This window comes from Elephas maximus, chromosome 22 (assembly GCF_024166365.1).
Source record: "Elephas maximus indicus isolate mEleMax1 chromosome 22, mEleMax1 primary haplotype, whole genome shotgun sequence".
Taxonomy (NCBI): Eukaryota; Metazoa; Chordata; class Mammalia; order Proboscidea; family Elephantidae; genus Elephas; species Elephas maximus.
The window spans coordinates 10,025,685-10,051,405 of record NC_064840.1 but is presented as its reverse complement, the minus strand read 5'-3'; the positions used below and the strand labels follow the sequence as shown (position 1 = coordinate 10,051,405).

The 25,721-nt window shown below is 42.3% G+C and overlaps 1 protein-coding gene across 1 annotated transcript in view; it reads right to left on the bottom strand.

Annotated features, from left to right (window-relative positions):
* The window catches only part of ACAD10 (acyl-CoA dehydrogenase family member 10), a 53,576-nt gene that overhangs the window by 10,092 nt on the left and 17,763 nt on the right, over positions 1-25,721 (bottom strand). Inside the window, 7 exon segments of the mRNA XM_049865525.1 lie at positions 583-983; positions 8,008-8,181; positions 9,343-9,488; positions 12,460-12,610; positions 16,945-17,126; positions 18,786-18,854; positions 24,937-25,078. Of these exon segments, the coding sequence (XP_049721482.1) occupies positions 583-983; positions 8,008-8,181; positions 9,343-9,488; positions 12,460-12,610; positions 16,945-17,126; positions 18,786-18,854; positions 24,937-25,078 (1,265 nt within the window).

Here is a 25,721-nt window from a genome sequence, read left to right as displayed (position 1 = left end):
GGAAAAATCACAGGTTCTTTTTTTTTTAATTGTACTTTAGATGAAGGATCATAGAGCAAACTAGTCTCTGGTTAAACAACACACATACTGTTTTTGTGACATTGGACGCCAGCTGCACAACATGTCAACGCTCTCCGTTCTCCACCTTGAGCTCCCCATTAATAGCTTTCCTGTCCCTTCCTGCCTCCTAGTCCTTGCCCCTGGGCTAGTGTGTCCCTTTAGTCTTGTTTCATTTTATGGGCCTGTCTAATCTTTGGCTGAAGGGTGAACCTCAGGACTGACCTCAGTATTGAGCTATAAGGGTGTCCAGGGGCCCTATTCTTGGGGTTTCTCCAAAAAAAAAAATCACAGGTTTTGAGTCCAGAAGACCTGGATTTGAATCCAAACACTGTTACTTGTTTGCTGTGTTCCTTGGACAAACCGGTTTCCTCGCCTGCTTACCTGGCAGGACCTGGGAGGCGCCCTGTAAATGGCGTCATAGTCTTAGTTATGCGTGGTCATCACACTCGGGATAAAACTCATGAACTAGGATTTCATCCACATTTTTTTACCCAACACATGGTGCTCAGCACACTGCTTTACCTTGAGGTCCTCTATCAGTGGGGAGGGGGTCCATCGGTCTGCTGAGGCCTCGTGGATCTGCAGCTCTTGCTCCACAGGGTACACACATTGCTCCCCGAACTGCTTCAGCGGGTGGTACAGCTCTCTGACTGGCTGGGAGAGGCCCTCAGGAGAGATGACCAGAGATCCCTTTGAGGCACAAGTTGGGGAAGGTTCTGGAAAAGAGCTATAGCTTCTTGTGCCTGTGATGCTCAGCAGGGTCTGTGGGCTGGCCTGGGTGTGAAGGGACCTCAGCGATGGCTTTGTGGCTGGTGTCTTTTTGAAAACCCGGAATCCTTCTTTGACAGCAAAATCCCATGCCAGGTTACACATAAATTCCGTCAGATTCCCAGTTTGTTCAGCACTTGCAGAGCTTCCTTTCCCTATGCAGAATAAAAGAAAAACGGGTACCAGTGCTGTGATAATATTGTATTATATCAGCAGCTCTACCATTTGCTGAGCCCTTGCTGTGTACCAGACAGTGTGCTACGTGCTTACATGTATTTTTATGTTGTTATTGTTGGGTGCCTTCAAGTTGATTCTGACTCATAGTGACCCCATGAGACCGAGTGGAATTGACCCATAGTTTTTTAGGCCCTAATCTTTTTATTTTAATCTTTACAGGAGCAGATCGCCAGGTCTTTCTGCCGCACTGCTGTTGGGTAGGTTTGAGCTGCCAATCTTTCAGTTAGCAGCTGAGTGTTAACTATTGTGCCACCAGGGCTCCTTACATGTTGCTATGTGTATATTGTCTCTTTCCAAGGGGCTTTTTTGCAGCCAGCTCTCCTGGATTATGTTTAGCATTTCTATGTCCTAAAGAGACTGTTTTCCTTATCTTCTTCATATCAATAAACTGATCTTCACAGAGGCCCATTTTTCTTCCAGCTCCTGCCATGGTCAATTGGTAGCTCTCAACAGAGAGGGATTTTCATGTAGCTTTGGTATTAAAGGTTTTTACACTGTCTTAGTCATCTAGTGCTGCTATAACACAAATACCACAAGTGGATGGCCTTAACAAACAGAAGTTTATTCTCTCACAGTCCAGTAGGCTAGAAGTGCGAATTCAGGGTGCGAGCTCCAGGGGAAGGCTTTCTCTGTAGGCTCTGGAGAAAGGTCCTTGTTATCAGTCTTCCCTTGGTCTGGGAGCATCTCAGCTCAGGAACCTCAGGTCCAAAGGACGTGCTCTGCTCCCGGCACTGCTTTCTTGGTGGAATGAGGTCCCCATGCCTCTCTGCTCGCTTCTGTCTTTTATATCTCAAAAGAGATTGGCTTAAGACACTATCTAATCCTATAGATCTCATCAATATAACTGTCACTAATCCATCTCATTCCCCCACATGTCTGTCAGTTTGTCGTACTGTAGGGGCTTGTGTGTTGCTGTGATGCTGGAAGCTATGCCACCGGTATTCTGATACCAGCAGGGTCACCCATGAAGGACAGGTTTCAGCTGACCTTCCAGACTAAGACAGACTAGGAAGAAGGACCCGGCAGTCTGCTTCTGAAAAGAATTAGCCAGTGAAAACCTTATGAATAGCAGCGGAACATTGTCTGACATAGTGCTGGAAGATGAGACCCCCCAGGTTGGAAGGCACTCAAAAGATGACTGGGGAACAGCTGCCTCCTCAAAGTAGAGTCAACCTTAATGACGTGGTGGAGTAAAGCTTTTGGGACCTTCATTTGCTGATGTGGCACGACTCAAAATAAGAAAAAACAGCTGCAAACATCCATTAATAATTGGAACCTGGAAAGTACAAAGTATGAATCCAGGAAAATTAGAAATCATCAGAAATGAAATGGAACGCATAAACATCTATATCCTAGGCATTAGTGAACTGAAATGGGCTGGCACTGGCCATTTTGAATCGGACAATCATATGGTCTACTATGCCGGCAATGACAACTTGAAGAGGAATGGTGTTGCATTCATCGTCAAAAAGAACATTTCAAGATTTATCCTGAAGTACCATGCTGTCAGTGATAGGATAACATCCATATGCCTACAAGGAAGACCAGTTAATATGACTATTATTCAAATATACACACCAACCACTAGGGCCAAAGATGAACAGAAGATTTTTATCAGCTGCTGCAGTCTGAAATTGATTGAACATGCAATCAAGATGCATTGATAATTACTGGTGATTTTAATGCAAAAGTTGGAAACAAAGAAAGGATTGGTAGTTGGAAAATATGGCCTTGGTGACAGAAACAATGCTGGAGATCGAATGATAGAATTTTGCAAGACCAATGACTTCTTCATTGCAAATACCTTCTTTCACCAACATAAACAGCGACTACACACATGGACCTCGCCAGATGGAACACACATATAAAATTGACTACATCTCTGGAAAGAGACGATGGAAAAGCTCAATATTGTCAGTCAGAACAAGGCCAGGGGCTGACTGTGGAACAGACCATCAGTTGCTCATATGCAAGTTCAAGCTGACACTGAAGAAAATCAAAAAGCAAGTCCACAAGAGCCAAAATATGACCTCGAGTATATCCCACCTGAATTTACAGACCATCTCAAGAATAGATTTGATGCACTGAACATTAGTGACCAAAGACCAGACGAGTTGTGGAATAACATCGAGGACATTATCCACGAAGAAAGCAAAAGGTCACTGAAAAGACAGGAAAGAAAGAAAAGACCAAGATGGATGTCGGAGGAGACTCTGAAACTTGCTCTCGAACGTCAAGCAGGTAAAGCAAAAGGAAGAATTGATGAAGTAAAAGAACTGACCAGAAGATTTCAAAGGGTAGCTCGAGAAGACAAAGTAAAGTATTATAATGACATGTGCAAAGAGCTGGAAATGGAAAACCAAAAGGGAAGAACACGCTCAGTGTTTCTCAAGCTGAAAAAACTGAAGCAAAAATTCAAGCCTCGAGTTGCAATAGTGAAGGATTTTATGGGGAAAATATTAAATGACGCAGGAAGCATCAAAAGAAGATGGAAGGAATACACAGAGTCATTATACCAAAAAGAATTAGTTCATGTTCAACCATTTCAAGAGCATATGATCAGGAACCGATGGTACTGAAGGAAGAAGTCCAAGCTGCTCTGAAGGCACTGGTGAGAAACAAGGCTCCAGGAATTGATGGAATATCAATTGAGATGTTTCAATAAACGGATGTGGCGCTGGAGGTTCTCACTCGTCTATGACAAGAAATATGGAAGACAGCTTCCTGGCCAACTGACTGGAAGAGATCCATAAAAAAAAAAAAAAAACATATTTATGCCTATTCCCAAGAAAGGTGATCCAACCAAATGTGGAAATTATAGAACAATATCATTAATATCACACGCAAGCAAAATTTTGCTGAAGGTCATTCAGAAACGGCTGCAGCAGTATATCAACAGGGAACTGCCAGAAATTCAGGCCGGTTTCAGAAGAGGACGTAGAACCAGGGATATCCTTGCTGATGTCAGATGGATCCTGGCTGAAACCAGAGAATACCAGAAGGATGTTTACCTGTGTTTTATTGGCTATGCAAAGGCATTCGACTGTGTGGATCATAACAAATTATGGATAACGTTGCAAAGAATGGGAATTCCAGAACACTTAATTGTGCTCATGAGGAACCTTTACATAGATCAATAGGCAGTTGTTCAGACAGAACAAGGGGCTACTGATTGGTTTAAAGTCAGGAAAGGTGTGTGCCAGGGTTGTATTCTTTCACCATACCTACTCAATCTGTATGCTGATCAAATAGTCCGAGAAGCTGGACTATACGAAGAAGAATGGGCCATCAGGATTGGAGGAAGACTCGTTAACCACCTGCGTTATACAGATGACACAACCTTGCTTGCTGAAAGTGAAGAGGACTTCAAGCACTTACTAATGAAGATCAAGGACCACAGCCTTCAGTATGGATTGTACCTCAATGTAAAGAAAACAAAAATCCTCACAACTGGACCAATGAGCAACATCATGATAAACGGATAAAAGATTGAAGTTGTCAAGGATTTCATTTTACTTGGATCCACAATCAACAGCCATGGAAGCAGCAATCAAGAAATCAAAAGATGCATTGCACTGGGTAAATCTGCTGCAAAGGACCTCTTTAAAGTGTTGAAGAGCAAAGATGTCACCCTGAAGACTAAGGTATGCCTGACCCAAGCCATGGTATTTTCAATTGCATCATATGCATGTGAAAGCTGGACAATGAATAAGGAAGACCGAAGAAGAATTGATGCCTTCGAATTGTGGTATTGGCGAAGAATACTGAATATACCATGGACTTCCAGAAGAACGAATAAATCTGTCCTGGAAGAAGTACAACCAGAATGCTCCTTAGAAGCAAGGATGGTGAGACTGCGCCTTACATACTTTGGACATGTTGTCAGGAGGAATCAGTCCCTAGAGAAGGACATCATGCTTGGCAAAGTACAACGTCAGCAGAAAAGAGGAAGACCCTCAATGAGGTGGACTGACACAGTGGCTGCAACAATGGGCTCAAGCATAACAACGATTGTGAGGATGGCACAGGACTGGGCAGTGTTTCATGCTGTTGTGCACAGGGTCACTATGAGTCGAAACCGGCTCGACAGCACCTAACAACAACAACAATCCATCTCATTACATCTTAGTGATGGGATTTACAACACATAGGAAAATCACATCAGATGACGAAATGGTAGACAACCATGCAATACTGGGAATCATGACCTAGCTAAGTTGACTGATATTTCTGGGGGACACAATTCAATCCATGACATACTATTCTCTACAAGTTAGGAACCAAATTCTTTTGCTACCTAGCAGAAAATGCAGCCCACCAGGCCTCAGTAGGTATTTAAGGGTGCTGAGTATGAACTGAGGTCCTGGGAGATCAGCCAGGTACCAGACAGCACCTTCCCTGGGTCACAAGGCACGGTGAGGGCCACGAGCAGGATTGAGTGACGTTTTCCCTTGTTGCTCAGACCGTACGCGTCACAGCAAAGGGAATTTAAAAAAGTTGCTGTCGGGTTGACCACGACTCATGGCAACCCCATGTGTATCAGAATGCAACTGTGCTCCATAGCGTGTTCAGTGGCTGTTTTTTTGGTAGTAGATCGCCAGGTTTTTCTTCTGAGACACCTCTAGGTGGATTCAAACCTCCAACCTTCAGGTTAGCAGCTGGGCGCTTAACTACTGTGCCACCAGGGCTCCTTTAAAATGAAACATACCCCCTTAAGTTCATCGTTATTCACAGTGAGCTTCTTTTTCTAACAGAGAGTATAAAGCGTATTCTAATTTTCTTCTACCTAATTGGATCTCTCTGAGTCAGAATCACTTCGACAACGGCAATGGGTTTGCTTTTTTGGTTGAATTAGATCTCGCTCTTTGAGTGCTGCTTTGTCTCTTGGAAACTCCCTTGTATGAGCTTGGGTTGATTTAAAACTATCACTTCCTGTATATTTTCCCAAAAGTAGTCCCAAGCAGAAGAGACCACATCATTGAAGTCCACCTAAAGTGTCGGCCACCAGCACTTCTTCCTTTCTAGAATTTTAACAGCCATTTACAAGAAATCCAAGTGGAGCCCTGGTGGTGCAGTGGTTAAGAGCTATGGCTGCTAACCAAAAGGTCAGCAATTCAAATCCACCAGCTGCTCCTAGGAAACCCTCCGGGGCAGTTCTACTCTGTCCTGTAGGGTCACTATGAGTCAGAATCAACTCAATGCAAACAGGCCAAGAAAGCCAAACCTGCACCCACTTATTAAAAAAGGAAAGTGATAACAGGGTGGTCTGGTGTAGACTGAAAATCAGTTGCTGGGCCTCTGGTCAATACGCTCCACTCTTAGAGAGAAAGACTCCTCTAAACCCTACTTTTCCGTGGCAGTACCAACGGTTCAAACAGAACAATGATTGTGATGGCTAATTGTACAAGACAAATGGATAGAAATAACATTTCTGTCCACATAGTTGGTAGTTCTCTGTTTTTCTTCTTGGATGTGTTTATGCTATTTTTAAAAAACGAATTTTGCCGTTTTTGCACACGAAAACTAAGCGGCTTCCTCAGTGTGTCTGGTTGGCTTCCCAGGTGGGAGGGCATGGAGAGCACAGTTAGGAACAGGGGAAGAAAGGCCTGGAAAGACAGATCATCTGGTTTTCTGTGTGGAGGTGAACACGTGGGGGTTGTACCTCCAAGCCAAGGGGAGCACAAAGTCAAGCCAGTGTCAAAGGGCTTTCTGACAGGCAGGTTTAGGACAAGCCAGTGGGGGTTACAGGTGCAGGGGTTCTAGATGCATTGTTGTTTTAAGGACTAATTTATTATACTGGAAAAAAGCTACCTTAATTTTGCAATTAAAAATGAAATAGGTTAGAGTAGCAATGACAGAATCGAGATTATTTTTGAGATGGCTGTGTTACAGAAGCCTAAAGGTACATTTTAAAATAGATGTTTTATTTGTTGTATATACCACATTCAACCAAGACAAAATTTAACTTTTGTATCAGTGAATTTTCTTTAATTACTATAATATCTCAGCTTTTAATATGAAATAGAAGCTTATGACTAAATAGATAAACTCACTGCACAAAGTTCTGAATTTTAAAAACCTTCTTTTTTTAAATCTTCATTGAGGAATAATTCACATGAGATACAATTCACCAGTTTCTTCATTGTTAACAGGCAACAGTCCACTCTCCCCAGGGCACAGTGTTTCCCTTTGAGAAATGGGGCTGAGAAGGAAGGAAAATAATTTATAGACTTCTATATGACTGAATTTTTACCCTGTGTGTATGTGTCTTTGTTTTCAAAATTTTGTGCATTATTTTAATAAAAAACAAAGTTAAATGGCAACTTGAAAGATCAGATGTCAAATGTAGGGAGCAGTGAGTTTATATTAATGGGGAGGAACAATTCAGAAAAGGAGTGTGAGGATGGCTGCACAATTTGGAGAATGTAATCGATGTCACCGAAGTGTACACGTAGAGATTCTTGAATTGGTATATGTTCTGCTGTGTATACTCTCAACAACAACAAAAAAACAGGGTTAAATATTATAGAAAGATAAAACATGTATATTGTTCTCGACAAATGGCTGAATTAACTGACTCTTGTAGACATTCTGGCCAAACTGGTACCTTAAAGCCTCTATAGCCACGGGAGGGGCTTCCAGGTGGAAGACTTTTGCTGGCTGTGACTCATCCCCCAGGCAGCTTTGTGAGGTGCCAATACCGTACCTGTGAATGAGTGCTGGTGAGGCCATCCCTACCTGTAAACGAGCACTAGTGAGGTGCCATCCCTACCTGTGAGTGAACCCTGGTGAGGTGCCATCCCTACCTGTGAGCAAGCGCTGGTGAGGTGCCATCCCTACCTGTGACTGAGCCCTGGTGAGGCGCCATCCCTACCTGTGACCGAGCCCTGGTGAGGCGCCATCCCTACCTGTGAGTGAACCCTGGTGAGGCACCATCCCTACCTGTGAACGAGTGCTTGTAGCCTCCCTGCAGGGTGGCGGCTATGCGGAAAAAGGAGAAAGCCATATAGAAGTTCCAGTTCTCGATGGGAGGGATCCCCACGTGAAGACAGTACATCCTGAAATACTCCTCTGCGGTAGGGATTCCCAGTTGAGTCAAGTCACAGTCACTCAAACCTGAGGCGACAGAGCCATTCCGAGACAGTCACTCTCCACTCCCCTGTGGCTGGTGAGCATTTAAATTCTGAAAATCACTATGTCCTTTAGAAATTAGTTTCACAGCTAGCTCAAGGGGGTCAGCTCATTATTTCAGCGGGTTGTCCTCCCTCAGGTGGCAGGGAATCCAGCCATGAGGCTATTACAAACTGGCTCTTAAGGGTTTAAAACTAAATCCCCAGTAAAGGAGGGACTGGGGACCTCCAATTCCACCTGGACCATAGCTCAGGGTGGATGAGTATTACCTTCCACCAGGCATGTGATAAACACTGGTGTTGAAAGAGAGATCGCCCCGAATTATGACAAAGATTATTAAAACAAATAAAAACTTTGACTGATTTGCTTCATTTGTACGTATTCCTGGTTTAGAAGCATGCAAGGTATGGTGTTTCTAGGAATTCATCCTAGGAGTTTATATACAGGCAAAGATATAGCTACAAAGATGTTCACTGCCTATTTTTTTTTGGGAGGTGGGGCTGGAGAAGAGGGAGGTAATAGAAAAAAAAAAAAAGTAAACAAATTAAATATCCAAATATCAACCAAAACCGTCTTGATTTGGTCCATCAGCCAAATCAAATGTCTTTACTAATTAGGATATTCTAAACAATAAAATCCTATGCCATTATTAAAAAATTGATACTGGCATGAAAACGTTCAAAATATACAATTAAGTGAAAAAAAAGCAGGTTATAAAACTAGTGTCCCGGGTTTCGGCACCAAAAAAAAATAGTGTCATCCCATTTTTGTTTTAAAAATGTGTGTGGACACATAGGAGAAGCAATGACAAGGCTAGATACTGAAATGCTAAGCAGAGCCTACCTCTGGGACTACTGAGGATTTTATCTTTTGTCTTTTTCCTATCTGTTGGCACTAATGTTTTCACAATAAACTTGTATTTAAAAAATGAAATATAAGTTAGTTGATGAGCATAAGAGGTATCTATAAACACTTTTTACTTAAAATAGATGCTAACCCCTCTTCCCCTCAATTGTTATAGGAATGCATTCCAATTGCATTTCCTACCAAAATCACCAGGACTTCAATTTCATGCCCAAACTCAATTTCAAACAACGTCAGGCGAGTTTGGTGTCCTCCCACCCCACCTCCAGCAGCAGTCCCTACCTCGAAGCATCGGGAAATCTGATGGCAGGAAGTGAGCCAGGCAGTTGTAGGCCACATCTGCCAGGGGGTCGCCCAAGGTAGACAGCTCCCAGTCCAGGACAGCAAGCACCTCAGTCTTCTCTGGATGGAAGATCAGGTTGTCGAGCCTGAATAAGCCACAGAGTGGAGAAACAGCTCTAAGAACGACAATCACTAGGAGGTTCTCTGAGCGGGGTCTTTTCCGTTTGCTCCTCCTGGTGTACCTCTTCTACCTCTTCTGTACCTCCCACCTGGGTTCAGTCCCTGGGAGGCACTGGTCAGAGATGAGAGGAACCCTGGTTACTTGTTCCATAGCTCCCTGTCTGCAGATAGCTGAGGGTGGTTGGATCCCTCCCCCAAGGGCCCAGCTTTCCTTGGGCAGCCCTCTCCACATAGGTACCTCTCCGGTTCTGGTAATTTCTCCCTCCCTGTGATGGCTTTTTTTTGTGTGATGGCTTCACTATGAGTTGGAATCAATTCAGCAGCAGTGGGTTTGGTGATGGCTTTAAACCAGGTCTGCAAATTCTCTGACACACATCCACAAAAGTCTAATTCTTCCCCCTTTGAAGCTACTCCCATCTAATAAACATATGGGGGGAGGAGATGAGGCTCTGTGACTCCCGGCTAGGTTGTAAAAGGTGATACAAGCTCTGCCTGGCTCTCTCTCTTAGAATGGACACCTTTGGAGCCGTAAGCCACCAGGTGAGAAGTCCAGCATCCCAGAAGCTGCCAGGCTGGCGAGACCACATGGAGAAACCAGAAGAGAGAGAGACACCAAGGAGCCCAGCTGGTGGTGTCTTCTCTGGCCAGTGCCAGGCATGTCACGTGAGTGAGCTTCCAGATGATTCCAGCCCATTCTTGCCTTTGAACCGCCCCCATTGAAACAAGCTGTCCTGCCCCAGACTGCAGGTTCATGAGCAGAATAACTGCTGTCATTGTTTGAAGCCACTAAGTTTTAGAGCAGCTTGCTATGCAGTAGTAATAGTTGGGATACACACTTACCCCTTCAGACCTAGGTGGGATAAAAAAACCAAATCATTGCTGTAGAGTCGATTCCGACTCACGGTGACCCCATCGGGCAGAGTAGAACTTCCCCACGGGGTTTCCAAGGGTGTATGGCCACTCAGGTTGCCTCATCTTTCTCCCACAGAGCAGTGGGTGGGTTCAAACCTCTGACCTTTTGGTTAGCAGCTGAGCACTTAAGCACTGCACCACCTAGCGTGGTAATAACTCTCAGCTGTTGCTGGCCCTGCTTTCTACACTGTTCTATGGTGGTTCCTTGAAACCATGCTCTAGTCCTTTATTAAACTCCCTCAAATGGCCCCTTGAAGTGGTCCCTCCGTTTCCTATCAGGACTCTGACATATGCATTATTAAAAAAAAAATTCAAACATTTCCCTGAAATTTTCAGAGAATAGACCCATCTTCCAGATTTAACGGTGTTAACACTTGGTAGAATTTGCTTGTGATTTTTCAAAGTGAAACATTATAGATTTAGTTAACAGCTTGCATTCCTTTCCTCTCCCTCCGCCAAAATAACTGCTATTGTGAAGATGGAATGGGTCAATCCCAGACATTTTAATATTTTTTCCTATCTATGCATGAATCTATAACCCCTGAGAGTGTTCTTTAGACTACTTTAAAATTTACGTAAATGGTATCACACTGTATGTTTGCTTTGGAACCTGCCTTTACTCACTCAGCATTATCTGTTTGAGATTTCTCTATAATGACTTATGTCCAGTTAAATGGTTTATTTTACCTGCTAAATGGCCCCGGTGGTTAAGAACTCGGCTGCTAATCAAAAGGTCAATAGTTCCGATCTACCAGCAGCTCCTTGGAAACCCTATGGGGGCACTTCTGCCCTGTCCTATAGGGTCACTATGAGTTGGAATTGACTGGACGGCATCAGATTTTTTTGTTTTTTTGAGTTAAGTAGAATTCCAACGTATGACTACTTCATTATAATTACAGGCGTGGTGAAAATGAACATCTTTTGTCAGTCTCCTAGTGCACAGGTCCAAATGTTTCTCTACAGACAGAACTATGGGTTGTAGGCTAGGCCCGTCTTCAACTTCACTAGTTACTACTTTTCAAAGTAGTTGTAGCTCGGTACTCTCTAATCCAGGTCTGCACCTGGCACAAAATATAGTCCCCTGCAGGACTTGAGTACCTAGTGGGCAGTTTACACAACCAGGGACAATAAAGCCAGACACTCCACCACCACTGATCTCTCTATGGGCTAAGACATGTTCTCCCATCTATCAATGGTTCGAAATATCTTTGACTGTAAGCATAAATCAGAAAGCGGCACGATGGGGGTGTGTGTGGGGGCAGGGGAGAGGAGCTATCCTTGGCATCTACTCGATGAAGGCCAGGGATGCTGCTCAACCTTCTACAATGCACAGGACAGACCCACAACAAAGAACTATCTGGTCCTAAGTGTCAATAGTGCCAAGGTTGAGAAACTTGCCCTAATGACCATGTACAGAAAGATACTTTGTAAACGGCAGTAATTCCCAACTATAAATTGGACTCCGTTAAGGACTAAGGTGCACCTGCCCCACACCGTGGTGTTTTCAATCACCTCATATGCAGGCAAAAGCTGGACAATGAATAAGGAAGACCGAAGAAGAACTGATGCCTTTGACTTATGGTGCTGGCAAAGGATATCAAATATACCATGGACTGCCAGAAGAACAAAGAAGTCTGTCTTGGGAGAAGTATAGCCAGAGTGCTCCTTAGAATCAAGGATGGTGAGACTTCATCTCATGTACTTAGGACATGTTATTAGAACGGAGCAGTCGCTGGAGAAGGACATCATGCCTGGTAAAGTTAGAGGGTCAGTGAAAAAGAAGACTCTCAATAAGATGCACTGACACAGTGGTTCCAACAATGGGCTCAAATAGCAACAACTGTGAGGATGGCACAGGACCAGACAGTGTTTCGTTCTGTTGTACACAGGGTTGGTATGAGTTGGAACCAACTTGATGGCACCTAACAACAACAAATTGGACCAAGACCAACTGCCTAATTCTCCCTTCAAATACCCTTCCAGCCATTTTCATACGTAAGCCCTACCTCCTTGAGGCATGTCTACCTGAAGTCCCCATGCACCACTGTGGTCCTCTGCTCCTCAGGAAGATGGAGCGGCAGCCACTCGATGAGCCTCTCCATTGCTGGGATGGTGCTGGTCTCCGAGGCGCGGTACTGCTTGATGCAGGTGCTCACCTGGCACGAAATATAGCCCCCTGTAGGAAAGAGGATGAGAATACAAGGAACTGATCTAGATGCATCTATGACACCGGGCTTGGTCTCTTAAAAAACTCATGAAAAGAAAAGGTAGGGGGAGTGGTCCCGACTCCTTGATTAGATTCTGGTTTGGGGGGAAAAGACTTACAAAAGCTATCTGGGAAATAAGTGGGGAAATCTGAAGCCTCTGAGGGTTTTGAAAATTCACCAGTGCAGTACAGCCATGTGTAACGCCCTGTGGCGTGCAGCATCTTCTATGAGAGTGCTTCCTATGGCTGGGGAACTTTCCACATCAGGGTCTTGCTGCCCCTAAACACCAGCTGTTTTGTCTTAGCTGGAACAGTGTGGGCTCAGCATTGTACCCAGCTGCACGACATCGAAGCCTGATCTGTGGCCTCCCAGAGAGCCTTAGAGCTTCCTAACAGCTGTTAACAAATTCCATTTCAGCTAAAGAACAGTGGTTGGCTAAAAGCATAGACTCTAGAGCCCACTGCCTGGGTCTGAAGCACAGCTCTGCCATTCTCTGGCTGTGTGATGTCACACAGGCTATTTAACTTCTCTGTGCCTCAGCCTCCTCATCTATGAAATGGTCTTCACAGAGTTGTTGGGAGGATAAAATATGTCAAGCCCTTGGAACTGTTCCTGGCATGTAGGAAGTTCTTGGGGCGGATTACCCAGTAAACAAGGTAGCACGGGCTTAACTGTGCTAACTTCTTGCTTACCTTGCTCACTGGGTAATCTGTCCCTGTCAGGGATAGTACATTTGAAAAGAGGCTTTGACTCTGTAGGAAAGTACTGTGGGGTTGGGAGAGAGACAGATGCCAGCCATACCTAGAAGCAAAATCTTTGACGTGGTGAAAAAATGTGACATTGTTCACTACAGATGATCTGGTAAGCAAGGTATGTACCATGCTTACTTTGCCTACCGGATAACCTGCCCCTGGAAGTTTTACATGTTTGCTATTGTTATTCTCTACCACAAGTCTGTCAGTTTCGGCATTTCTCAAGCTGAAAGAACAGAAGAAAAAATTCAAGCCTCAAGTTGCAATACTGAAGGATTCTAGAGGGAAAATATTAAATGAGGCAAAAAAAAAAAAAAAACCCATTGCCGTCTAGTCGATTCTGACTCATAGCGACCCTATAGGACAGAGTAGAACCGCCCCATAGAGTTTGCAAGAAGCACCTGGCAGATTTGAACTGCCAACCCTTTGGTTAGCAGCCATAGCACTTAACCACTACGCCACCAGGGTTTCCATTAAATGATGCAGGAATCTAAATGATGCATGAAGCTTCAAAAGAAGATAGAAGGAATATAGAGAGTCACTCTACCAAAAAGAATTGGTTAAGCTCAGCCATTTCAGGAGGTACCATATGACCAAGAACCAATGGTTCTGAAAGAAGTCTAAGCTGCACTGAAGGCACTGGCAAAAAACAAGGTTCCAGGAATTGATGGAATATCAACTGAGACGTTTCAATAAATGGATGCAGCACTGAAAGCAATAACTTGTCTATGCCAAGAAATTTGGAAGACAGCTACCTGGCCAACTAACTGGAAGAGATTCATATTTGTACCCATTCCAAAGAAAGGTGATCCAAGAGAATACGGAAATTATTGAACAATGTCATTAATATCCCACACAAGTAAAACTTTGCTGAAGATCATTCAAAAGCGGTTATAACAATACATCAACAGGGAACTGCCAGAAATTCAAGTCAGATTCAGAAGAGGACATGGAACAAGAGATATTATTGCTAACATCAGATGGATCTTGGCTGAAAGCAGAGAATACCAGAAAGACGTTTACCTGTGTTTTATTGGCTATGAAAAGGCATTTGACTATGTGAATCATAGCAAATTATGGATAACGTTTCAAAGGGTGGGAATTCCAGAACACTTCAATGTGCTCATGAGGAACCTGTACTTAGACTAAGAGGCAGTTGTTCAAACAGAACAAGAGATACTGTGTGGTTTAAAGTCAGGAAAGATGTGCATCAGGTTATATCCTTTCACCATACCTATTCAATCTGTATGCTGAGCAAATAATCCGAGAAGCTGGACTATATGAAGACAAACGGGGCATTGAAGGAAGACTCATTAACGACCTGTGATATGCAGATGACACAACCTTGCTTGCAGAAATTCAAGAGGACTTGAAGCACTTACTGACGAAGAACAAAGTCCACAGCCTTCAGTATGGATTACACCTCAACATAAAGAAAACAAAAATCCTCACAGCTGAACCAATAAGCAATATTACGATAAACGAAGAAAAGGTTGCAGTTGTCAAGTATTTCATTTTGCTTGGATCCACAACCAGTGCCCACGGAAGTAGCAGTCAAGAAATCAGACTACACATTGCATTGGGCAAATCTGCTGCAAGAGATCTCTTAAAAGTGTTAAAAAGCAAAGATGTCACTTTAAGGACTAATGTGTGCCTGACCCAAGTCATGGTGTTTTCAATCACCTCATATCCATGCAAAAACTGGATGATGAATAAGGAAGACCAAAGAAGAATTGACACCTTTGAATTACGGTGTTGGTGAAGAATATTGAATATACCATGGACTGGCAGAAGAATTAACAAATCTGTCTTGAAAGAAGTACAGCCAGAATGCTCATTAGAAGCAAGGATGGTGAGACTTTGTCTCACATACCTTGGACATGTTATCAGGAAGGACCAGTCACTGGAGAAGGACATGATAGTTGCTAAAACAGAGGGTCAGCGAAAAAGAGGAAGACCCTCAATGAGATGGATTGACAGAGTGGCTGCAACAGCTGGCTCAAACATAGCAATGATTGTGAGGATGGCACAGGACCAGGCAGTGTATCATTCTGTTGTACATAGGGTCACTATGAGTCGGAATCTACTCGATGGCACCTGACAACAACATTGTTATGCTGTTATTTACTAAGAAACCTGAGAGAGAGCACAGCTAAGGGATTTGCAAGTTACATCTGGGAATGTAAAGTGGAAAGAGTTCTGGAGTCAGCCTGGCTCACAGTCAAGCTCTGCCAACTAATTTAACCTCTCTGAGCCTCCACTGCTTCATCCATACAATGAGGGTATTAATTCCTATATTTTGTAGGGTTGTGTGAAGACTAAATGAAGTTCGTGTATAACATGCCAAGTACAGTGCTGGACCAGAGGCTGCTTACCATCACTATTATCAATATCCAACCCCATGTTGGGTCGCTGGCTCTGAGCCGCACCTGCACCCTCATCTGAGAGAAAACTGCTCTCCAGACACTGAACGGTTTGAGACAAGGACCGAGCGACCAAGCTCCCTCTGTGGAGTTCACTGTGCTCCCGGAGCAGCCAGTCACCAGCCCTTTGGAAGATCCAGCTGGGCCATGAAATGTGGAGATCACAATCCACAGGAACTGTACCCAAATCAGTTCAAACCTCCAGTGTTCAGGAATTACAGGAAACAGAAGATAGTAAATGAAGCCATAAGAAAATGACTAGACCCATCTATGACAACTGGCTTGGTCTCTTAAAAAACTCACGAAAGGAAAAGGTAGGGGGAGTGTTCTTGATTCCTTAGATTGGATTCTAGTTTTGGGGGGAAAAACAGACTTATAAAAGATATTTTAGAAATAACAGGAGAAATCTGAATATACATGGGGTGTTAGAGATTCAGGGAAAATGGTTAATTTTCTTGGATGTGATAATGGTATGGGAGAATGTCCTTATTTTTAGAAATGCACACTTAAGTATTTAGGAGTGGACTGTCACGGTGTCTACAACTTAATTAATTGTACAAATATATATAAAGATGATAGATAAGAAGTAATATGGCAAAAGTTAGCAACTGTCAAAATCCCTACTGGCTTGTGATTGGTTTAGAACTAGGTCCATGACCCATACTGGGCCAGGGATTTTCACTTTGGCCCAGAGCTGATAATCTGGTAGGATATAAGCCTGGAGCTGGTGGTGGCAACCTTGTCAGCTAGTGAGAAGAATGTGATTGAGAAGAAAACCAGAAGAGAAGGAAGCCAAGCTGAGAGGCAGAAACTAATGCCTAGCATTGTCTGAGCCCCTAGATGCTGTGTCCAATGTCAGCACAATACTCGGACTTTTCAGTTACAGGTGCCAATAAATTTCTTTTGCAAGTTTAGCCAGCTTAGATTGGGTTTCTGCAATTTGCAACTTTAAGAGTCATGGGGCGTTACCGATGTCAGGCTTTAGATAAGAAGGGGTGGGAAGACAGCAAGCCTGCTAGGCTGGAACAAAGTATCTGCAACGATTGTTCATTTGGGGGATACAAACCCTAAAAGCAGCACCACTAGTGAGGAAACAAGCAGCATGGGAGACGGGCGGCTTCTTCTCACCTTGCTTCCCGTAGTCTTCTAGGCCCGCAGCCCTGAGGTCCACACTGTGAATTTGTGCCAAGGCTCTGTTCATGGCAGTGTATACGGCCTGCCTCTGGCTGGGCTCCAAGCCTGGCAGAGAGGGGTCTTTGTAGATGAGGCCTGGGCAGTACTCCATCAAATAGAACGGGGTGCCGATGATACTGGGGGGACACAGACAGGGCATTTCAGGGGACTGAGTCTTAATGTGGCAGGCTATTAGTGATGGCACTGCTCTGTGTAACCGTACCTGTGTGCTTGGTCTGTGCATTGGTGGCGGAGGTCAGACTCAGAGTTCTGGCCATTTCCTTTTTCCTTTGCACATATGCACGGGACATGCACACCACCTCTCCCCAGTCAATACACACACCCCTGTCTATACTTCTTTGCCTCTCTCTTCCCCTGGTCCATTCACAGATGTCATCAGAATGGGTTTAAATGCAGTAATACAGGAAAGCAGCATGGTGGAGAGCAGGGGCTTTGGAGTCACACAGAACCAGGTTCAAATCCCACCTCTGGCCCTAACTGGCAGTGTGATCACGGGCAACTTACTAAACCTCTCTGAGATTTGTTTTTTAATCTGTAAAGTGTACCTCTTTCAAAGGGTAGTTGTCAGAATTAAGGGAGTGATGATATATGGAGTGTCTGGCATACTGCCTGCTTTTAATAACCCAGGCCCAGTGCCGTCGAGTCGGTTACTAAATATCCCTTCTTGTTATCAATGTTATTTTTATCATTATTTGGTGGTATGAATGGCACATGTATTACTCTATAGTATTAAGGTGACCTACAGAAATGTCTTTAATCTTTTAGTTTTTACTAGGAATTGGTTTAGTGTTCTTAAAAATGTTTTGAAAATTCTACTATTATAGTGTTCATCCTAACTTGAAAAAACTGTTACAAAAGATGTTCTTGATACAGTTTAGGAAATTCAGACATGGGCTAGAAATGAAATATTATAGAATTATTGTTAATTATAATAATGATGCTGTGGTTATGATAGGAAGTGTCTTAATTCTTAGGAGAATTGCCTGATGCCTGCAACTTACAAATGGTTCAGCTGAAAAAATAACTATACACATACACGTGTATGTGTGCGTACCAAAACCAAATAAAGGATATATATATAAAGGAGCCCTGGTGGCGCAGTGGTTAAGCGCTTGGCTGCTAACCAAAAGGTTGGTGGTTCAAACCCACCAGCCCTCCTTGGAAACCCTGTGGTGCTGTTCTACCCTGTCCTATAGCGTTGCTTTGAGTCGGAAGTGACTTGATGGCAACAGTTTTTTTTTATATATATATATCACACACACATACATATATATATATATACATACACACACATATATCTAGATGAGAACAAATGGATATTCTTTATACTATTATTTCTTCTTTCAACCTTTCTGTGTATTTCAAAATTTTCGTAATTATAAAGTTGAGGAAAAAGAGACACTCAAAAAGCATGTTACAAAGCAGTTTAAAAAAAAAAGTTTAGGAAGGCCACAAGAAAAAAATCAACAAAAACACAATAAAAATTTAAAACTAGTAAAACTAAATGGATGTGTATTTTTAGACTATAAATCTACATATAAATGTAAAAAATCTTCCCTGCCAATTTTCACAAAACAGGCATTATGTTTCAGGATAACTCAGAGATCTGTTTCAGATCTTAAACTTCTGGGGGAGGTTGTGATAAGGTGTCTTTTCTCTCCTGCCCACATTTCCTTTGTTTTTACTTTAGCAAACTGGAATATGAGTTAGTATGTGGGATTTTCCCTCCTGTGCCTTGACTGTACAATGGGAAAATAGATAAATGTGAATATTACCTTGAATCTTCACAGAGGTCAAGGACTTTGGGGACAGGCAGTCCAGCCTTGGCAAGGGCTTTCATGATCCTGCCAGAACAAATGAAAATGATCTCAACTGCTGGCTGAACTGATGAGACGTTCTTGAAATTTTTTTCTGATTTAGGAATTAGTACATGCAGAAATTAAAATGGAATTCTAAAAAATATTCAGGTGACCCAAAAGAAGGCAAGAAAGGAGGAAAAACAACAACAACAAAAGATGGACAAATACCAGAATTGTAGACCTAAATCCAGACATGTCAATAATTCCGTTACATTTCATAGACTAAACACTCCAGTTAAAAGACACCATCGGACTGGATAAAAAAGCAAGACCTGGCTATATGCTGCCTACAGGAGAAAATCACTAAATGTAAAAACACAGAGAGACTAAAAAGAAGGGAACAGGGAGTACCATGCAACAAATAAGCCTAAGATCACTCCTATGACTAAAGCGCTATCAAGTAAAGAAGATTTCAAGTCAAGGAGCATTACCAGAGACAAAGAGGGATATTTCAAAATGATATAAGTTAATTCATCAGGGAGACATAACAATCACAAATATGTATGACCCTAATAATAGAACTTCAAAATACATGAGATAAAAATTATCAGAATTAAAGAAAGAGATGAACAAGTCCACAATCATAATTGAGGTTTTAATACCCTTTCTCATAACTCATAGAACTAGACAAAAAAATCTTAAACACATAGATCTAAACAATGCTACCAACCAACTTGACCTAATCAACATTTTCAAACACTTACCCAGCAACTGCAAAATACATATTCTCTTCAAGTGCACACAGTGTGCTCACCAAGATAAGTCATATGCTGGCCCATAAACTAAGTCTCAGTAAATGTCCAAGTATTTCTGTTTTACAGATTGTCCTCAGATGTCAAGGGAATTAAACTCGAAATCATTAATATATGATGTCCAGAAAAAACTTAAATATTTGGAAACATACTTCTATATAATCCATGAGTCGAAGAAGAAATCACAACGGAAACTAGAAAATTTTTCAGATTGAATAATAATGACAATATAACATGTCAAAATTTGTGAGATGCAGCTAAAGAAATTCTTAGAGAGAAATTTATGGCTTTAAAGGCTAATACTAGAAAATAAGGAAGATTTAAAATCAACGACTTGAGGATACACCTTAAGGTAAAAATAGATAAACCCAGAAAATTGAAGGGAATAAAGAATAGAAATCAATGAAACAGAAAACAAACAACAGAAAAAGTTAACAAAATCAAACACTGGTTCTTTGAAAAGATCAACACAGTTGATAAACCCCTAGCTAGACTAAAGAGAAAGAGAACCCACGAACACAAATTATCAGTCAATAATAGGAGGGGATATCACTACAGATCCTACTTACATTAAAAGAATAAGGGAATATTATTAAATATTATGAGCAATAAGCTTGACAGCTTGGATGGGCAAATTTTCAATGACTAATTTCTTGAAAATTACAACTTACCAAAACTAATACAAGAGATGAAATAAAATATCTGCATAATCTCATAGCTATTAAAGAAATGCCACCATATGTCTGTCAGTTTGTCATACTGTCATGGCTTGTGTGTTGCTGTGATACTGGAAGCTTTGCCACTGGTATTTCAAATACCAGAGGGTCACCCAGGGGGGACAGGTTTCAGCAGAGCTTCCAGATTAAGACAGACTAGGAAGAACCTGGCAGTCTATTTCTGAAGGACTGGCCAGTGAAAACCTTATGAATAGCCATGAAACACTGCCTGATATAGTGCCAGAAGATGAGCCCCTCAGCTTGGAAGGCACTCAAAATATGACTGGAGAAGAGCTGCCTCCTCAAAGTAGAGTCAGCCTTAATGACATGGATGGAGTCAGGCTTTTGGGACCTTCATTTGCTGATGTAGCACAACTCAAAATGAGAAGAAACAGCTGTAAACATCCATTAATAATTGGAATGTGGAATGTATTAAGTATGAATCTAGGAAAACTGGAAGTCATCAAAAATGAAATGGAACTCATAAAGGCTGATATCCTAGGCATTAGTGAGCTGAAATGGACTGGTTTTGGCCATTCCGAATTAGATAATCATATGGTCTACTATCCCAGGAATGAGAAATTGAAAAGGATGGCATTGCATTCATTGTCAAAAAGAACATTTCAAGATCTATCCTGAAGTACAATGCTGTCAGTGATAGAATAATACCCATATGCCTACAATGAAGACCAGTTAATACAACTATTATTCAAATTTATGCACCAACTGCTAAGGCCAAAGATGAAGAAATTGAAGAATTTTACCAACTTCTGCAGTCTGTAATTGATAAAACATGCAGTCAAGACACATTGATAATTACTGGCAACTGGAATGCAAAAGTTGAAAACAAAGAAGGATTGGTAGTTGGAAAATATGGCCTTGGTGATAGAAGTGATGCCAGGTATCACAAGATAGACTTTTGCAAGACCAATGACCTATTCTTCGCAAATACTTTTTTCAACAACATGAACAGCGATTACACATATGGACCTCCCCAGATGGAATACACAGGAATCAAATCAATTATATGTGTGGAAAGAGATGATTGAAAAGCTCAATATCATCAGAATAAGGCCAGGGGCTGATTGTGGAACAGACCATCAGTTGCTCATTTGCAAGCTGAAGTTAAAGACAATTAGAACAAGTCCACAAGAGCCAAAGTATGACGTTGGGTATATCCCACCTGAATTTAGAGACCATCTCAAGAATAGGTTTGCATTGAACACCAGAATGACTGAAGACCAGAAGAGTTGTGGATGACATCAAGGATATCTTATGTGAAGAAAGCAAGAGGTCATTAAAAAGACAGGAAAGAAGGAAAAGACCAAAATGGATGTCAAGTGAGACTCTGAAACTTGCTATTGAATGCAGAGTAGCCAAAATGAATGGAACAAATGATGAAGCAAAAGAGCTGAACAGAAGATTTCAAAGGGCGGCTCGAGAAGAAAAAGTAAAGTATTATAATAAAATGTACAAAGACCTACTTAGAAAATCAAAAAGGGAAGAACACACTGGGCATTTCTCAAGCTAAAAGAACTGAAGAAAGAATTCAAGCTTCGAGATGCAATACTGAAGGATTCTATAGGCAAAATACTGAATGATACAGGAAACATCAAAAGAAGATGGAAGGAATACACAGTCACTGTACCAAAAAGAACTGGTCAACGTTCAGCCATTTCAGGAGGTAGCATATAATCAAGAACCAATGGTATTGAAGGAAGGAGTCCAAGCTGCACTGAAGACACTGGTGAAAAACAAGGCTCCAGGAATTGACAGAATGCCAATTGAGATGTTTCAACAAATGCATGCTGCTCTGGAGGTACTTACTCATCTACTGAAATTTGGGAGACAGCTACCTGGCCAACCAACTGGAAGAGATTCGTGTTTGTACACATTCCAAAGAAAGGTAATCCAACAGACTGTGGCAATTATTGAACAATATCATTAATATCACACACAAGTAAAATTTTGCTGAAGATCATACGGTTGCAGCAGTACATCAACAGGGAACGGCCAGAAGTTCAAGCCAGATTTAGAAGAGGACGTGGAATGAGAGATATCATTGCTGACGTCATATGGATTTTGGCTGAAAGCAGAGATTACCAGAAAGATATTTTATCGACTATGCAAAGGCATTCGACTGTGTGAATCATAACAAATTATGGATAAAATTGCGAAGAATGGGAATTCTAGAACACTTCACTGTGCTCATGAGGAACCTGTATATAGACCAAGAGGCAGTCATTCAAACAGAACAAGGGGATACTGCATAGTTTAAAGTCAAGAAAGGTGTGCATCAGGGTTGTATCCTTTCACCATACTTATTCAATCATATGCTGAGCAAATAATTTGAGAAGCTAGACTATAGAAGAAGAACAAGAACGGGGCATCAGGATTAGAGGAAGACTCATTAGCAACCTGCATTATGCAGATCACACCACCTTATTTGCAGAAAGTGAAGAGGACTTGAAGCACTTACTGATGAAGATCAAAGACCACAGCCTTCAGTATGGGTTACGCCTCAACATAAAGAAAACAAAAATCCTCACAACAGGACCAATAAGCAACATCATAATAAATGGAGAAAAGATTGAAGTTGTCAAGGATTTCATTTTATTTGGATCCACAATCAATGCTCATAGAAAAAAAAAAATCAATGCTCATAGAAGCAGTAGTCAAATCAGACAACACATCACATTGGGCAAATCTGCTGCAAAAGACCTCTTTAAAGTGTTAAAAAAGCAACGATGTCACTTTGAGGACTAAGGTGCACCTGACCCAAGCCATGGTGTTTCCAATTGCCTCATGTGCGTGTGAAAACTGGGCAATGAATAAAGAGGACCAAAGAAGTATTGATGCCTTTGAATTGTGCTGTTGCTGAAGAATATTGAATATACCATGGACTGGCAGAAGAACAAACAAATCTGTCTCCAAAGGAGTACAGCCAGAATGCTCATTAGAAGTGAGGATGGCGAGACTTCATCTCACATACCGTGGACATGTTATCAGGAGGCACCAGTCCCTGGAGAAGGACATCATGCTTGGTAAAGTAGAGGATCAGTGAAAAAGAGGAAGACTCTCAACAAGATGGACTGACACAGTGGCTGCAACAATGGGTTCAAGCATTAACAACAATTGTGAGGATGGCACAGGATCAGGCAGTGTTTCATTCTGTTGTACATAGGGTCGCTATGAGTTGGAACTGACTCGACTGCGCCTCTCAACAACAATTAAAGAAACTGAATTCATAAGCACAAAAACTTCTCCCAAGGAAAACTCCAGGCTCAGATGGTTTTACTGGTGAATTCTATCAAACATTTAAGGGGGAAAAATTAATGAAAAAATAACTACCCATGGGCCAGAGTCTTACTACCCGTAATTGGCTACTGTTATTGCCTGTCTGTGTCCTTTCCCCTCTTCATGTTCTGATAGTAACATCTTGACTTTCCTTTGAAAAACAGCCCTCCTCCACTGTCAGTCCACATGGTTTAAATGAGGTTAACTCAATCCCAGCTTTAAGGATGAACACAAGACGCAGGTATGTGACCAGTCTGAATAGTGCATCCTCCTGGCCACAGCGATGGGTTCATTTCCCTATTATTGTACCTTTAGGGTGGTCCCAATTTGTTATTATTATAAACTATGCTGTGGTGAGCATGTTAACGCATGATGCTTTTTTTCCCTATTTAGAGTTATTTGTTTTTAAGGTTGGTAACCAAGAAATGGAATTACTAGGTCTAAAGGTATGTATATGTTGAGGCTTTTAATAAGTTATGTCCTACTGTCTTCCAGAACAGTTGTTCAAATTTACGTTTGGCATTTTTATAAGCCACGTTATGTTTCATTTTCAAATGCACATTCAATGCCTCTACTAAAATGGAAATTCTGTGCATTCCTGGGTTTTATGAATGTCATTTAATATTCCAGAACTCCTCAGTATTTTTGGAAGTAGTTAGAGAGAGTTTACAAACAGAGTGGTGGCTTTACATTTTTAAGGTCTCTAATATTTAAAAAAAAAAAAAAATTTTTTTTTTTTTTTAATATTTAACCTTTTGTTTAGCAGCCAAGCACTTTTCATCAATAGCTGGCTAATATATTGATTTTAAGACTAAAGTGTATCTCAATTTTGACTTTTTCACCTAGAGGTTCCAAAAAAGTCTAGTCTAGTCCATAGAAAGGAGAAAAACTTCTGAACAAAATTAGGTCACATGTTCTTATGGGAAATAACTCTGAGAGTCATCAGTGTATTTTTTAATGTTTTGAGGCATTTTTATGGAGTGCTAACTTGTCCACTCAGAAGCACTAGTAGCACAGTGGTTAAGTGCTCAGCTGCTGGCTGCTAACTAAAAGGTCAGTAGTTCAAATCCCCCAGCCGCTCTGTGGGAGAGAGATGTGGCGGTCTGCTTCCGTAAAGATTACAGCCTTGGAAACACTATGCGGCAGCAGTTCTACTCTGTCCTGTAGGGCCACTGTAAGTTGAAATTGACTCAATGGCAACAGATTTGATTTTTTTTGGTTTCAGCTGTCTGCTCAGGTGCTGAGGTTGTTACTGGGGATGCCAGGTGGGCACTGAGTTTGTTCCCAGCCCTAAGAACTTACCTGAATTCCCTTTCTATGGCATGGGCCAAAGGAAGGAGTTTCCCTGGGGGTTTCTTCCTCAGAACCAGCTGGTGGTTGGCCAGCCTGATGTAGTAAGTCAGGTTTGACTGTCCATGATTGAACTGGAGGAGTTCCAGTGGACCTGCAAGTTTGGAAATGAAACTAAAAGCAGACCTGGAGGACAGAACCGGGCAGACATCCCTTCTTTCTAACGAGTGCTGCTGCACTGGGGATGCAGAATGTCCCAATGTGGGATGCGCTAGAAGAAGAAAGAGCTCCTCTTCCCTGGGTACCAGAGTGGCTGAGTCCTGGGCACCCGGCCCCATCTCAGGCCAAGTCACAGCTGCTGCAGTGCAGCTGAGGCCACGCGATTGACACCACAGCAGGTCCTCACTGTGGGCGGGTGTCTAATTCTATCCTCCTTGCCAACTCCTGCTCTGCGAAGAAAAGCTTTTCAGTTGTGTGTATCAACCACGAGCTCAGCTATGGCAACCCATCCTGCCCAATGGAATGCTTTAAGCGGAGGATGAAAAGTGCCCTTGTCCGCCCCTGAGCCCATGCGTGGCCAGGCCCGCCTGGCACTGACGTGACAGCTGAAAGGAGCTACGCAGGGGCCCTCCTTGGGAGCCAACGCTGCTTTCATGAGAGGCGATTCCCCACCCCACTCAGCTGAGTTCAGTGGCTCCCTGGCAGAAATATCCTGGCTGCTGCAGACTCAACTAACCCTCTGCTTCACTCCAAGACTGGACTCTGGACACAGATGTCTTTAACTTAGTCAGAAGGGC